The 12,975-nt window shown below is 36.6% G+C and overlaps 1 protein-coding gene across 1 annotated transcript; it reads left to right on the forward strand.

Moving 5' to 3' along the window:
• The first annotated feature begins 7,435 nt into the window (after positions 1-7,435).
• LOC121238150 (class V chitinase-like) lies at positions 7,436-7,870 on the forward strand. Its single transcript, XM_041134990.1, has one exon. It carries the CDS (start codon positions 7,436-7,438, stop codon positions 7,868-7,870), a length of 435 nt encoding a protein of 144 aa, XP_040990924.1.
• The last annotated feature ends 5,105 nt before the right edge of the window (positions 7,871-12,975 follow it).

A 12,975-nucleotide genomic window follows, 5' to 3' on the forward strand; every position in this document is an offset into this window, starting at 1 on the left:
ACATTGTCACGGCTACAGTACTCGTGGCTACAGTAATGCTACAATAACCTCTTGAAACCCTAGTTCATAAAAAGTAACTTTCCAAATAAGCCCTTGGCCAAAATACAAGGCCTTCCCGAAAACCTAGTTCATTAAAAATAAGACGTGCGGTCAATCATCTTCAAGTCCACTTATTCTAAACTAATAAAATAAATCATTTAACCAAATTGGAAGCCGCCAATAATAATAGGCCCGATCTCTAAGTCATAGTCTTCCATAGCTTGGATCAAGTGGATCAAAACTGGTTCTTCTTCTTTCAAGCCCATCTTGAGTGTTGGGCTCTTGCTAGCTTCAATCCAAGTGGATTGTACCAATCCGTGCATTGCTTCCGTGATCTTCTTGGCCCTTGATCTTGTAATTGGCCCATCTGGAACTTGCAAATGATCTTTAAGAGTAGGCCCACCTTGGTTCCCATCATTCCCACTCTCCTCAAAAGGATTCGACCACAAATCTTCACCTACATCAAAAGGAGAATGATCACAAACATTGAAAGTAGCATAAACATTATACTCACCTGGAAAATCTACTTTATATACATTGTCATTAATTTTCTCAAGAATTTGGAAAGGTCCATCTCCTCGAATATGCAGCTTAGTCCTTCTTTAAGCTGGGAAGTAACCATTTCATTCTTTTGGACAATTTGAAGCCGTACCCTCTCATGAAGTGACTTCACCAACTCCGCATTTTTCTGTCCATCCAAGCTACTCCTGCCATAAACAGGTAAAGACATCAAATCCAAATGAGTAAGTGGATTAAATCCATAAACAATTTCAAAAGGAGAATATGAAAAAGTAGTATGCATGGTCCTATTACGTGGATACCCTATTATATATGCAAACTCTATAAATGACAAACAATCCTCCCAAGTTCTTAAATTCTTCTGAACAACAGTGCGTAAATAAGAGCTTAGTATCCAATTTCCCCCACAACACCTTCCAAAAAGTAGCTAAGGAATTTAACATCCCTATCATAAACAATACACCTAGGTATACCATGGAGTCACACTATCTCCTTAAAATACAAGTCAGCTATGTTTGTGGCATCATCTGTTTTATGGCAAGGAATGAAATGTGCAATCTTACTAAATCTATCTACAACCACAAAAATAGAATCTCTACCCTTTTTGGTCCTAGACAGCCCCAAAACAAAGTCCATAGATACCCATGACTCACTAGGAACGGGTAAGGGTGTATACAACCCATGTGTCAAAAACTTAGATTTGGCCTTTCTACATGTAATGCACTTTCCACAAACACGTTAGCATATCTCTTCATCTTAGGCCAAAAGAAATGTTCATGCAAAATTTCTAAAGTATTCTTGACACCAAAGTATCCATTAATCTCACAATGTGTGCCTCACGCACCAATAACTTACGCATAGAACAACTTGGCATACGAAGTTTGCTTTCTTTAAACAAATAACCATCATGTTTGTAAAACTTACCAAATGCCACCTTATCACATGCATGTACACATTAGAAAAGTCAGCGTCATCGGCATACATTTCTTTCACATATTCAAACCCAAGCATTTTAGCACTCAAAGAAGTAAGAAGTACATACCTCCAGGATAGAGCATCAACAACAATGTTCACCTTACCCTGCTTATAACAGATGACATAGGGAAAGGTCTTAATGTATTCCATCCATCTAGCATGCCTTTTATTCAACTTACCTCGACCCTTGAGATGCTTCAAAGATTCATGATCGGTGTGGATCACAAATTTCCTTGGCCATAGGTAGTGCTACCAAGTCTCTAATGCACGAACAAGAGCATAAAGCTCTTTGTCATAAGTAGGGTACTTCAGGGATGCCCCAGTTAGCTTCTCACTAAAGAAGTGATGGAAACCAAGTTGGGCCTACTCTTAAAGATCATTTACAAATTCCAAATGGGCCAATTATAAGATCAAGGGCCAAGAAGATCAAGGAAGCAATGCACGGATTGGTGCAATCCACTAGAGATGAAGCTAGCAAGAGCCCAACACTCAAGATGGGCTTGAAAGAAGGAGAACCAACTTTGATCCACTTGATTCAAGCTGTGAAAGACATGACTTAGAGATAGGGCCTATTGTTATTGGAGACTTCAAATTTGGTATTCAGAGCAAGGTTTCCAATCAGGTCTGATTCTATCTTTTATTTCTTCCATATTTCATTCTAGGGTTTCATTGCTCTAGGATTGATTACAAAAAAAAGAAGAAAACTGAAATTTCTCTTGAGCCTTATCATCAAAGGGGCTGCATATATTATTCTAGTTGGACCATGCATACTACTACTTCATATTCTCTTTTTGAAATTGTTTATGGATTTAATCCGCTTACTCATTTGGATTTGATGCCTTTACCTGTTGATGGCAGGAGTAGCTTGGATGGACAAAAGAAGGCGGAGTTCGTGAAGTCACTTTATGAGAGGGTACGACTTCAAATTGTCCAAAGAATGAAAGGGTTGCTTCCCAAGCCAATAAAGGGCGAAGGCGTGTCATCTTTGAACCGGGAGATTGGGTTTGGGTTCATATGCGCAAAGAAAGATTCCCAGCCCAAAGAAGGACGAAGTTGCATCCTCGAGGAAATGGACCTTTCCAAATTCTTGAGAAAATTAATGACATCGCATATAAAGTGAATCTTCCAGGTGAGTATAATGTTTATGCTACTTTCAATGTTTTTTATCTTTCTCTTTTTGATGTAGGTGAGGATTTGAGGTCAAATCCTTTTGAGGAGAGGGGGAATGATGGAAACCAAGTTGGGCCTACTCTTAAAGATGATTTGCAAATTCCAGATGATCCAATTACAAGATCAAGGGCCAAGAAGATCAAGGAAGCAATGCACGGATTGGTGCAATCCACTTGGGATGAAGCTAGCAAGAGCCCAACACTCAAGATGGGCTTGAAAAAAGGAGAACCAGCTTTGATCCACTTGATTCAAGCTGTGAAAGACATGGACTTAGAGATAGGGCTTATTGTTATTGGAGACTTCAAATTTGGTATTCAGAGCAAGGTTTCCAATCAGGTCTGATTCTATCTTTTATTTCTTCCATATTTCATTCTAGGATTTCATTGCTCTAGGATTGATTACAAAAAAAAAGAAGAAAACCGAAATTTCTCTTGAGCCTTATCATCAAAGGGGCTGCATACATTATTCTAGTTGGACCATGCATACTACTACTTCATATTCTCCTTTTGAAATTGTTTATGGATTTAATCCGCTTACTCATTTGGATTTGATGCCTTTACCTGTTGATGGCAGGAGTAGCTTTGATGGACAAAAGAAGGCGGAGTTGGTGAAGTCACTTTATGAGAGGGTACGACTTCAAATTGCCCAAAAGAATGAAAGGGTTGCTTCCCAAGCCAATAAAGGGCGAAGGCGTGTCATCTTTGAACCGGGAGATTGGGTTTGGGTTCACATGCGCAAAGAAAGATTCCCAGCCCAAAGAAGGACGAAGTTGCATCCTCGAGGAGATGGACCTTTCCAAGTTTTTGAGAAAATTAATGACATCGCATATAAAGTGAATCTTCCAGGTGAGTATAATGTTTCTGCTACTTTTAATATTTTTGATCTTTCTCCTTTTGATGTAGGTGAGGATTCGAGGTCGAATCCTTTTGAGGAGAGGGGGAATGATGGAAACCAAGTGGGGCCTACTCTTAAAGATGATTTGCAAATTCCAGATGGGCCAATTACAAGATCAAGGGCCAAGAAGATCAAGGAAGTAATGCACAGATTGGTGCAATCTACTTGGGATGAAGCTAGCAAGAGCCCAACACTCAAGATGGGCTTAAAAAAAAGAGAACCAGCTTTGATCCACTTGATTCAAGCTGTGGAAGACATGACTTAGAGATAGGGCTTATTGTTATTGGAGACTTCAAATTTGGTATTCAGAGCAAGGTTTCCAATCAGGTCTGATTCTATCTTTTATTTCTTGCATATTTCATTCTAGGGTTTCATTGCTCTAGGATTGATTACAAAAAAAAAAAAATAGTGGCTGTTGTATTTCTTCACTATTGTTAGGGTTTCTGAATCTCATTGTTCTAGGGTTTGTGTTGGCTAAAATCTCTTGTTCTAGGAGCTGCCATATAGCACTTGTGTTTGGGTTTTTGAGTTATTGTTAGGGTTTTCTTAATTGCTTATTCTTGATTGTGATCAAATCAGTTGGTGGAAAAAAAAAAGACAATATTGAATGTTATTTGTGAGTTGAGTTTTCTCCTCTTGTTCTTGATTGAACTCTTGAACTTATCAAAGGTAAATCACAACCTTTGTGGCGTTCCTCCTTTGTAATCTAGGTTCTTGAGACGGGTTCTTCAACGGGTCTAGATTTTGATATAATCTAGGCTCTTGAAACGAGTTCTCATCAGGTCTAGATTTTGCATCCATTGACTTGAATTTGGCTTTCTTGGGGAGTTTTCAAATTGATTGTGGGTTCAAGGGATTTCATTCCCACGGGTTCATATCAAGAAGGCTATGGGCCGCCTATCCTGCATAAAAATGGCTCCAATCCCTATTCCTGAGGCATCACATTCAATCTCAAAAGTTTTGTTAAAATCAGGTAATGCTAGTACAGGTGCAGAGCACAACCTTTATTTAATAGTGGCAAAAGCATTCTCTTGATTAGCCCCCCAATGAAACCCAAGATTCTTTTTAATTACCTCAGTGAGTAGTGCAGCAATAGTGCTAAAGTCTTTAACAAAACTCCGATAAAAGCTAGCTAAGCCATGAAAGCTTCTTACCTCAGTGATTTTTTTGGCGTTGGCCACTCCTTGATGGCCTTGACTTTCTTTTCATCCACCTCAATACCTTTTGTACTAACAACATAACCAAGAAAAACAACTTTTTCCATGCAGAACGCACATTTCTTGAAATTAGCATACAACTTCTCACATCAAACACATATCTCAAATGCACAATATGTTCATTTAAGTCCTTGTTGTACACTAAGATATCATCAAATTATACAACCACAAACTTGCCGATAAATGCACGTAGGACATGGTTCATTAATCTCATGAAAGTACTGGGCGCATTTGTAAGTCCAAATGGCATAACCAACCATTCAAAAAGCCCATACTTAGTCTTAAAAGCAGTTTTCCATTCATCACCCTCTTTCATTCTAATTTGATGGTACCCACTTTTAAGATCAATTTTACTGAAAATACATGAGCCATGCAATTCATCAAGCATTTCATCCAATCTAGGAATGGGATAGAGATACTTTACCCTGATATTGTTGACTACCCTGCAATCAACGCACATCCTCCACATCCCATCCTTCTTTGGCACTAGTAGCACTGGTACTGCACAAGGCTCATGCTCTCCCTCACGTACCCCTTGCTCATCAAATCTTCAACTTGCCTTTGAAGCTCATTTGTCTCCTCTGTTTAAACCATATATTAAAACATTACTTGCACCGCTTGATAATTTTACTTCATTAATATATGAAGTAAAATGAATATATGTATTAATATATTTTACTTCATGTATATTGATATATATTATATGGTTATTATAAAAACCATATAATATATGGATTGACAAAATATCAATCACTCTTGCTGAATTTCTACTAGAGAAAGCCATTAAAATTCACATCTACTTTCTGTTGATCATTCTTTAATTATTCAATGTTATTTTCCCGAATCTCATGCAACTGCAAGGAATGTTGCATTGAATGGACATGAGAGAGATATGGATGAAAATAGCAGTTGCTTTGAGGAGAGGGAGGGATGCAGAAAATTAATGAGAGGAGAGATAGAGGAAGCTAGGGAGAAAGGGAAAGAGAGAGCAACAAAGGAGGTCCATGACTACCCACAAGCCGGGTTGTAATAGCTGAAAATCAATTGTATCAGAATTTTACCAAAAATAGAAAAATCTCAATAATCATGCCAAAATTAAATAAGTAATAAAAGAAGTAATCTGCCAAAAATCTGGCCCAAATTGAATTTAGAATCACTTCCAAAAAAGTAAATGAAATATTACCATAAAAGATAAAAAAATAACTAAAAATAGGAAATCAGAGGAAAAAATAGTGGAATTTGGCCTCTAAAATGATGCACACTGAGCATTGCTAGTGCCCACGACGTGCACGCCGAAATGAGCTTTCCGAATTGAGATCATATGCGCAATTCTGATACCCAAAGTTATGGCCAAAGTACCGAAACGTGCCCAAAACTGTCTCAATCAAGAAAAGATCATGATTTCTTGCCCTTTTTGTGCATATCTGCCACCTCAAAGTATCTTAGCGCAATCAACATTCAATCTGACAACTCAGTATCATCTAATTTAGATCATCTGCATCAAAATTTCCAAAACAAAGGCGAACACAACATTTGGTTTTACGTGTTAAGTGATTTTGGGTTTGGGTACTAATTGAATACCTCAAGCATTCTCAACATTTTCTATTATTATTCATTACTTTATTATTGTTTTTTACGTACTTTTTATTATTATTAAGGGTAATGATACCCTTGCAACTGGTTCATTACTCATTTACTACTTATACTATATTTGAAATTTTTTATTTTTTTATCATTTTCTTTTAAGTATTTTTTTAACATCCATAATCATTAAAAAAATTAAAAAAATATATAATTTTATTAATAGTCACTTCCTTAACTATTAAGTAAAATAAAAAATTATTAAAAAAATCAAATAAAAAAAAGAGTAGTAAATAGATAGTAAGAGTATAATAATCCTATCATTTTTCTATTATTAATTACTTTTCACTATTATTTAATATTCTGTTATTATTTTTCATTATTTTTTTGAATATTATTAACAAATATTCTCATTTATTTGTTAGATATTCTCCGATATTCTCACTATGGGTCAAACGTGAAAACGACAAGCTGGATCTTTTATCAATTGCTATTTGCCTCGTATTGAGAATCCAACAAGATGTTGTTATTTTTGATATCTCGATGAATTAATGGTGGTGAGCAATATGTATGACAAGGCATAAGCCACACCTTTGACAATATTCAATCTCTTAATCCAATCAAATTCTTTAGCATATTCTTCAATCTCCAACATTCTTGCCAAACTACCCATTTCCAGATATTCGTAAACCAAAAACGATTGTCGAGCATGTGAACAGAATTCATGAAGTTTGACGATATTTCGATGTCATAATTCTATTAATGCCTTTATCTCATTTAAGAAAGCCTTTTCGGATCTTTTATCATCGTCAAGTAGTTGGTGGAGTTTCTTCACAGCTACCATTTCAAAGCCGGCTACTATTATATGGGTATCGGAAATCTCATTTCCGATATAAATTCTAAGCTTTTCACGCACCTTATATGCGCTTTCACTTACGTACAATTCTCTACCTTCGCCCACTATAAAAACCAAGAACCCGTCCGTTACAACGCTTTTGTCGATATTTGTTGGCAGAGAGCATTTGTTAAACTTCTTCTCAATGATAAACCAGTCCTCTTATAGAAATTCTTTCGTTCAGTCTTCCATAGAAACAGCTAGGCTTTATGGGTTTCAAGGTTTAGACCTTCGTGGGGTTGTGCCAAAAGGAAGTAGCTCGGATATGGCCAACCTCGGTACCCTTCTTCTGGACGAGTGGCGAGTTGCTGTAAATTCTGAGGCAAAAAATTCAAGCAATCCTGAGTTACTCCTGGTCATGGCCGGCAATCGTCTGCCAGCTTTGGGTTCAGTCATTTACCCAATTGATTCCATGAGGAGGAACTTGGATTGGGTACATGTAAAAGCGTACGATTACTATTTGCCTGGTAGGGACAGAGTCACATACTTTCATGCAGCTTTGTATGGCCCTTCGAACATGGCTAATACGGATGATGGCATAAATGAGTGGAAGAGAAGAGTAAGTGAGAAAAGTAATTGAAAAATGCCATGCAACTCCACAAACAGGTTATAGAAAGAATAACAGTATAGCAATTCTTCTCGTGCATTGTGTGGGTGCACAACTAGTTTATAAGTAGTATTAGGGATGCTGTATTACATAGATCATGTTTCTTTCCTAGCATAGAGATTAAGTGCTTGTGTGTATTTAAACTTAAAGAAAATTTGATAGTACTAGCCATAGTAATCATTTTTTTCCAAAGGGAAAGCAGCTCCTGAAGATGGGGGGCAGAGCACGGTGACTCTTCCATATAAGTTGATAGGGTCAAGTTGACGTTCTGGAAAGCCTTGTTACAATTTCTACATAGTTCTTAACATGTCCAGACTCTCTCTCTCTCTCTCTCTCTCTCTCTCTCTCTCTAGGCTGGTAGAGACACTGTGAACTGTGACCTATTCTTTGTTGGAGAAGTGGTTTCCTAGTTTTTGCCTACACCCTCTGGGTCACAAGCTGAACTGGCATGCTGATCTGTCATTTGGGGAGAAAGGAGTGGGGTGGGGCCCCTGAGGGTGGATTATGTTGGTGGTTCTAGTTTGTAGTTTATGTTGACATAGCTTGTAACCCTTAGTAAATAATAAGGAATTCACTTTCTTTCATCGAGTATAGCTGAGACACTTTAATTTGTTCAAGTTCTTGTATAAATCATATTTCATCAATAATGTTATTACGTTGCAACGAAGAAGATGACATGATACTAGCTTGAGTTTGTAATACTGATATGTTTAGGAAAGGCCATTTTCCCGTTAGTCATTATGGCCTCCTGTTTACTGCTTACCACTTTTGACCAGGTTTTGGAAACTATGTTCACTTTTGACCAGGTTTTGGAAACTATGTTACAAGACAATTTTGTTCCAAATGACACGAATTTGAATGCAGACGATGTTACTCCTATAGGCTGGTCAGTTTGGAATAGTAGAAAGAGACTGGTTAGTTTCATCAAGACAAAGATAAGACTCTTTATAGATAAGAAAAATCATAGGACGATCTGCGAAAAAAGCCCTCTTAACCTCACTCTCTTTTGCATAGAAACTCACTTTTGTCTTTCCTTTTCTCTCTGTAGACTCTCTTTCTTTTTTCTCTCGTGGCTCCACTCTTTTTTCTTTACTCTCAGCCACCTCTCTACTTTTGTTTTCACTCTTTCTTTTATACTCATTTTCACTCTCACTCTTTCCTTTTTGAGCAACCTCACTTTTCAATTTTAGTTGGTCCTCATAGACCTGGCTTGGAGTTAAAAGGAGCAAGCTTGATTGTTTGCCCTCCTTTTGAAAGCTATACATATTCTTGAACCCATCATGTGTCACCCTCCTATCATACTGCCACGGCCCCCCAACAAAATATGGCCAGCATGCATAGGCACAACATCACAAAGCACCTCATCCTGATACTTCCTAATAGAAAAAGTAACTAACACTTGTTTGTCCACTCTAACCTCCCCACAATCATTCAACCACTACAATTTGTTTGGTCTAGAGTATTTTAAGGTTGGTAAATTCAATTTATCAACCAAAGTAGTGTTAGCCACATTAGTATAACTCTCCCCATCAATGATCATACTACATACCATATTGTTGACATGGCATCTAGTATGGAAAATGTTCTCTCACTGTTATGACATCATTATCCAACCTTTCAAACCTTGAAAATTTAATTGAGCCTTGAAAAATTAGTTTTGGACTTGATAGCATCTCAAACCCTAACCAAACCCTCTTTAAACCCCAAATTGAAGTCCACTTGGTTGGGACCCACGAAAGCCCATGAATTTGGCCACCTTGGCAAAAATTCTTGAAGAAGTTTCCTCCCCCACATGGCCGACCATCCACTTCTATTGGGTGCAGCCTTGATGTGAAGGAGAAATCCATTCCATCAACCTCTCACAGCTGCTGCAAGCAGTTCTTGCCCCTCACTATTCTCCACTTTATGTCACATAGCCAACTTCAATCAAGGGTCATTCCTAGTCATTCATACACATTTTATCACTTCTTCACCCCGTTCTTAGAGAGAAACTCAAAAGAGCTCTCTCGGGCAGATTCCTAGGTCTTTCTGCGTGGCAATTTTCGACCCTTTGTAAGTATTTTTGCACGATAGCTCCTTCATAAAATTTGTTCGTCTTTGAGATTAGTTTCAGTGGAAAAGTCATTCTGGGCGTGTGAAACTGGAGAGTATCTTATGCTTTGGAATTTTTTACCAAGCTAATGGACATATCTTGGTTCGAAAATTTTATGAAGTATTGTTAGCATGTATTTATGAATGTTTATTGAGGTTTTGTTGCATGAATAAAGCTTTTGATGATAGATTTCCTTAGATTTAGAAACTTGAAAACTAGAAGTGGAAACACAGTTTTTGTTTTAAAAAAGTTTGAATATTTCGTGGTTTGATCTTATTCCAAAGACTATTATATTTTTATATGATAATCTTAAGCCTCCTATATACATGTTAGGATGTTATTTTAAAGATATTTAGTATTAGTTTTAAAGATATGATTTTTCTATGCAACAGAATTTCGGTTAGGCCTAAGATTTTATTTTTTTAAATCCATGTTTTATTGAGTTTTAGCCATGTGATTTTAAGTGTGATAGATGGATCTTTTTTAGGACACATTTTTAAAGCATGAGATGTTTTAGCTTAAAGATACATGTCTTTAACCCATGGATCAAGAGATTGATCAAAGGTAGTTGAGAGAAAAGTTTTTGTTTTTGGACTAAGTGTAAAACTAAAAACTCCAAGTATTGTTTTGTAATTTTGGTGACTTTTGGTTGATGATTTAAAGTATGGTTGATATTAAGATGATGTTAAGGATATTTTTGGAGTTAAGATGTGAAATCCTTAAGTTAGGGGTAAAATGATAATTTTACTCTAAGTTGTCCCTTTACACTTTTCTAATTGTTAGTAATTAAATTTCTAACTTTTAGAATAACCTCTTACAGTTCCTCATGTTTCGCACTTTATTATCGTAGAACGCGACGATCTAGGTAAGTTAGCTCTTAACTTACTATCAGTTTACTGTGTATATATAATGGATAAGGGAACTATAGTTTATGTTTGTATGTTTTTATTTATGCCATGCCATGCCATGTCATCACATGTTTATTTATTACACGAATTACTCTATCATGAAATACTTATCTGTTACACAATATATTATGTCTCATGTTACTATACACTGCAAGTATGTCACATTACGTATGCTATATGTTACATGTATGTGTCATGTCATGTAATATTCACTATCACATGTTTTGTCATGTTATAAAATATTGTCTGTTACGTGTTATGTCATGTTACAAAATATTATCTGTTACATGTATTACATGTTATGAAATGTTGTTTGTAACATTTATGTCTCAAAGTATATCATGTATGTCTTCTTACGTTCATGTCATGTATGCTAGTTTAGTTATTTAGGTCAATCACGACCCTAAGCGCTAGGATAGGGTAATATCCTAGTAAAACTTCTTTGTTCACACTGGTGTGTCTAAATAGGTGTGAAATTTCATGCATTGAAGAAGTACAGTCAACAGGTTGCAAATGGAGCCTAACTAGCTGGTCACCGGGGCGCGCCAAGCACTAACGCCAATAGAGCCACACTTTATGTTACGTGTGTCTACAGCAAGTGTGGCACAAACAATTCATCAGGCCACAACAACTATGGAGCATGAAGTATGGGGCCACAACAACTGTAGAGCATACACTACGTGAGACAAAGTAATTGTGACATGTAGAATAAGTGGGTCGACAGGAATTGTGGAGTACGTATTAACGCACTCACAGTTGGTATAGACACCTGTATTGTAATGCAGTAATCAGCAGGGACACATGGCTTAGAGGGACCCGTGTAACACCTATATGGTTACTTTTATTAATTAAGTCTATTGAATAAGATTTCAAGTTCATGTATTTTACGTTCAAGTCATGTTTCACGTTATGTTATGTTCAAGTTTTCGTTCATGTCAAGTTTCAAGTTCATTTCAATAATGTCAATCCCAAGAGATAAGAATACGCAATTATAATAACCCTATGAGATAAGATTTCTCAATCATGGTGACCCCATGAGATAAGAATATGTTTCAAGTTCATATTTCTGTCATGTTATGTTCATGTTTATGTTATATTCAATTTCACATTTATGTTATGTCATGTTCACATTTACGTTATGTTTTAAGTTCACGTTTATGTTATGTTATGATCAGGTTCATGTTATGTTCAAGTTCATGTTCAAATTATGTATGTTCATGTTCATGCTATGTTTCAAGTCCATGTTATGTTTCAAGTTCACGTTCATGTTATATTGCTAGTCCATGTTATGTTTTAAGTTCACGTACATGTCATGTCACGTCAAGCTAAGTTTCAGTTTCAGTTCAACTTATATCATTTATGTCATGCTATATGTTAAGTTATGTTCTACTTACTTATAACATTGATTATGCATTCATGTTTTTGCAGCCATGCATAATCAAAGTTTTCTGTTAACTTGCTGAGATTTGTAATCGAATCTCACCGTGGTAGTCTCAACTACCATTCCCCCCGAATGGTAGGTGATATGACAAGATCAGAGTAGGGAACAGACACTGGCAAACTGAAAGAGGTTGACTAGACGACGCAGATGCAACGCGGAGCTTGCAGCCTCCATAGAAGTCTTTGGATAGTATTCGGCAACGTTACAACGTTAGTCGATTTATGCGAGTTACTCAATGAACTAGCCCAATAGTATATTTTGGCAATGTAATTATGGAGTCAGGTCTCCAATGTTTTGAGATTACAATCTTCTGAGACCCGTGCTGTAATCGTGAATGTTTTAAGTATGCATGGTTTATGTTTTAACTATTTGGGATATTATAAGTTTGGTGCATAGTATTTCTTTAAAAAAAATTTATCTACTACGAATATTACATAATGCTAAATACATGTTAGGAACATTGCATCTTATATGTCATGAACGGGGGCAGGTAACCTTGTTTTGCATATCCTGACACTTCATATGTCCATCCGATCCAAAACAGAATCTGGGGGCCTCACATAGATAGTTTTTATAAGGTCTATAATCTGTCGCATCACTGCACTGCTACTCATTGTAAAAATCTTTGTTATAATAT

The sequence above is a fragment of the Juglans microcarpa x Juglans regia genome, chromosome 7D (assembly GCF_004785595.1).
Source record: "Juglans microcarpa x Juglans regia isolate MS1-56 chromosome 7D, Jm3101_v1.0, whole genome shotgun sequence".
NCBI lineage: Eukaryota > Viridiplantae > Streptophyta > Magnoliopsida > Fagales > Juglandaceae > Juglans > Juglans microcarpa x Juglans regia.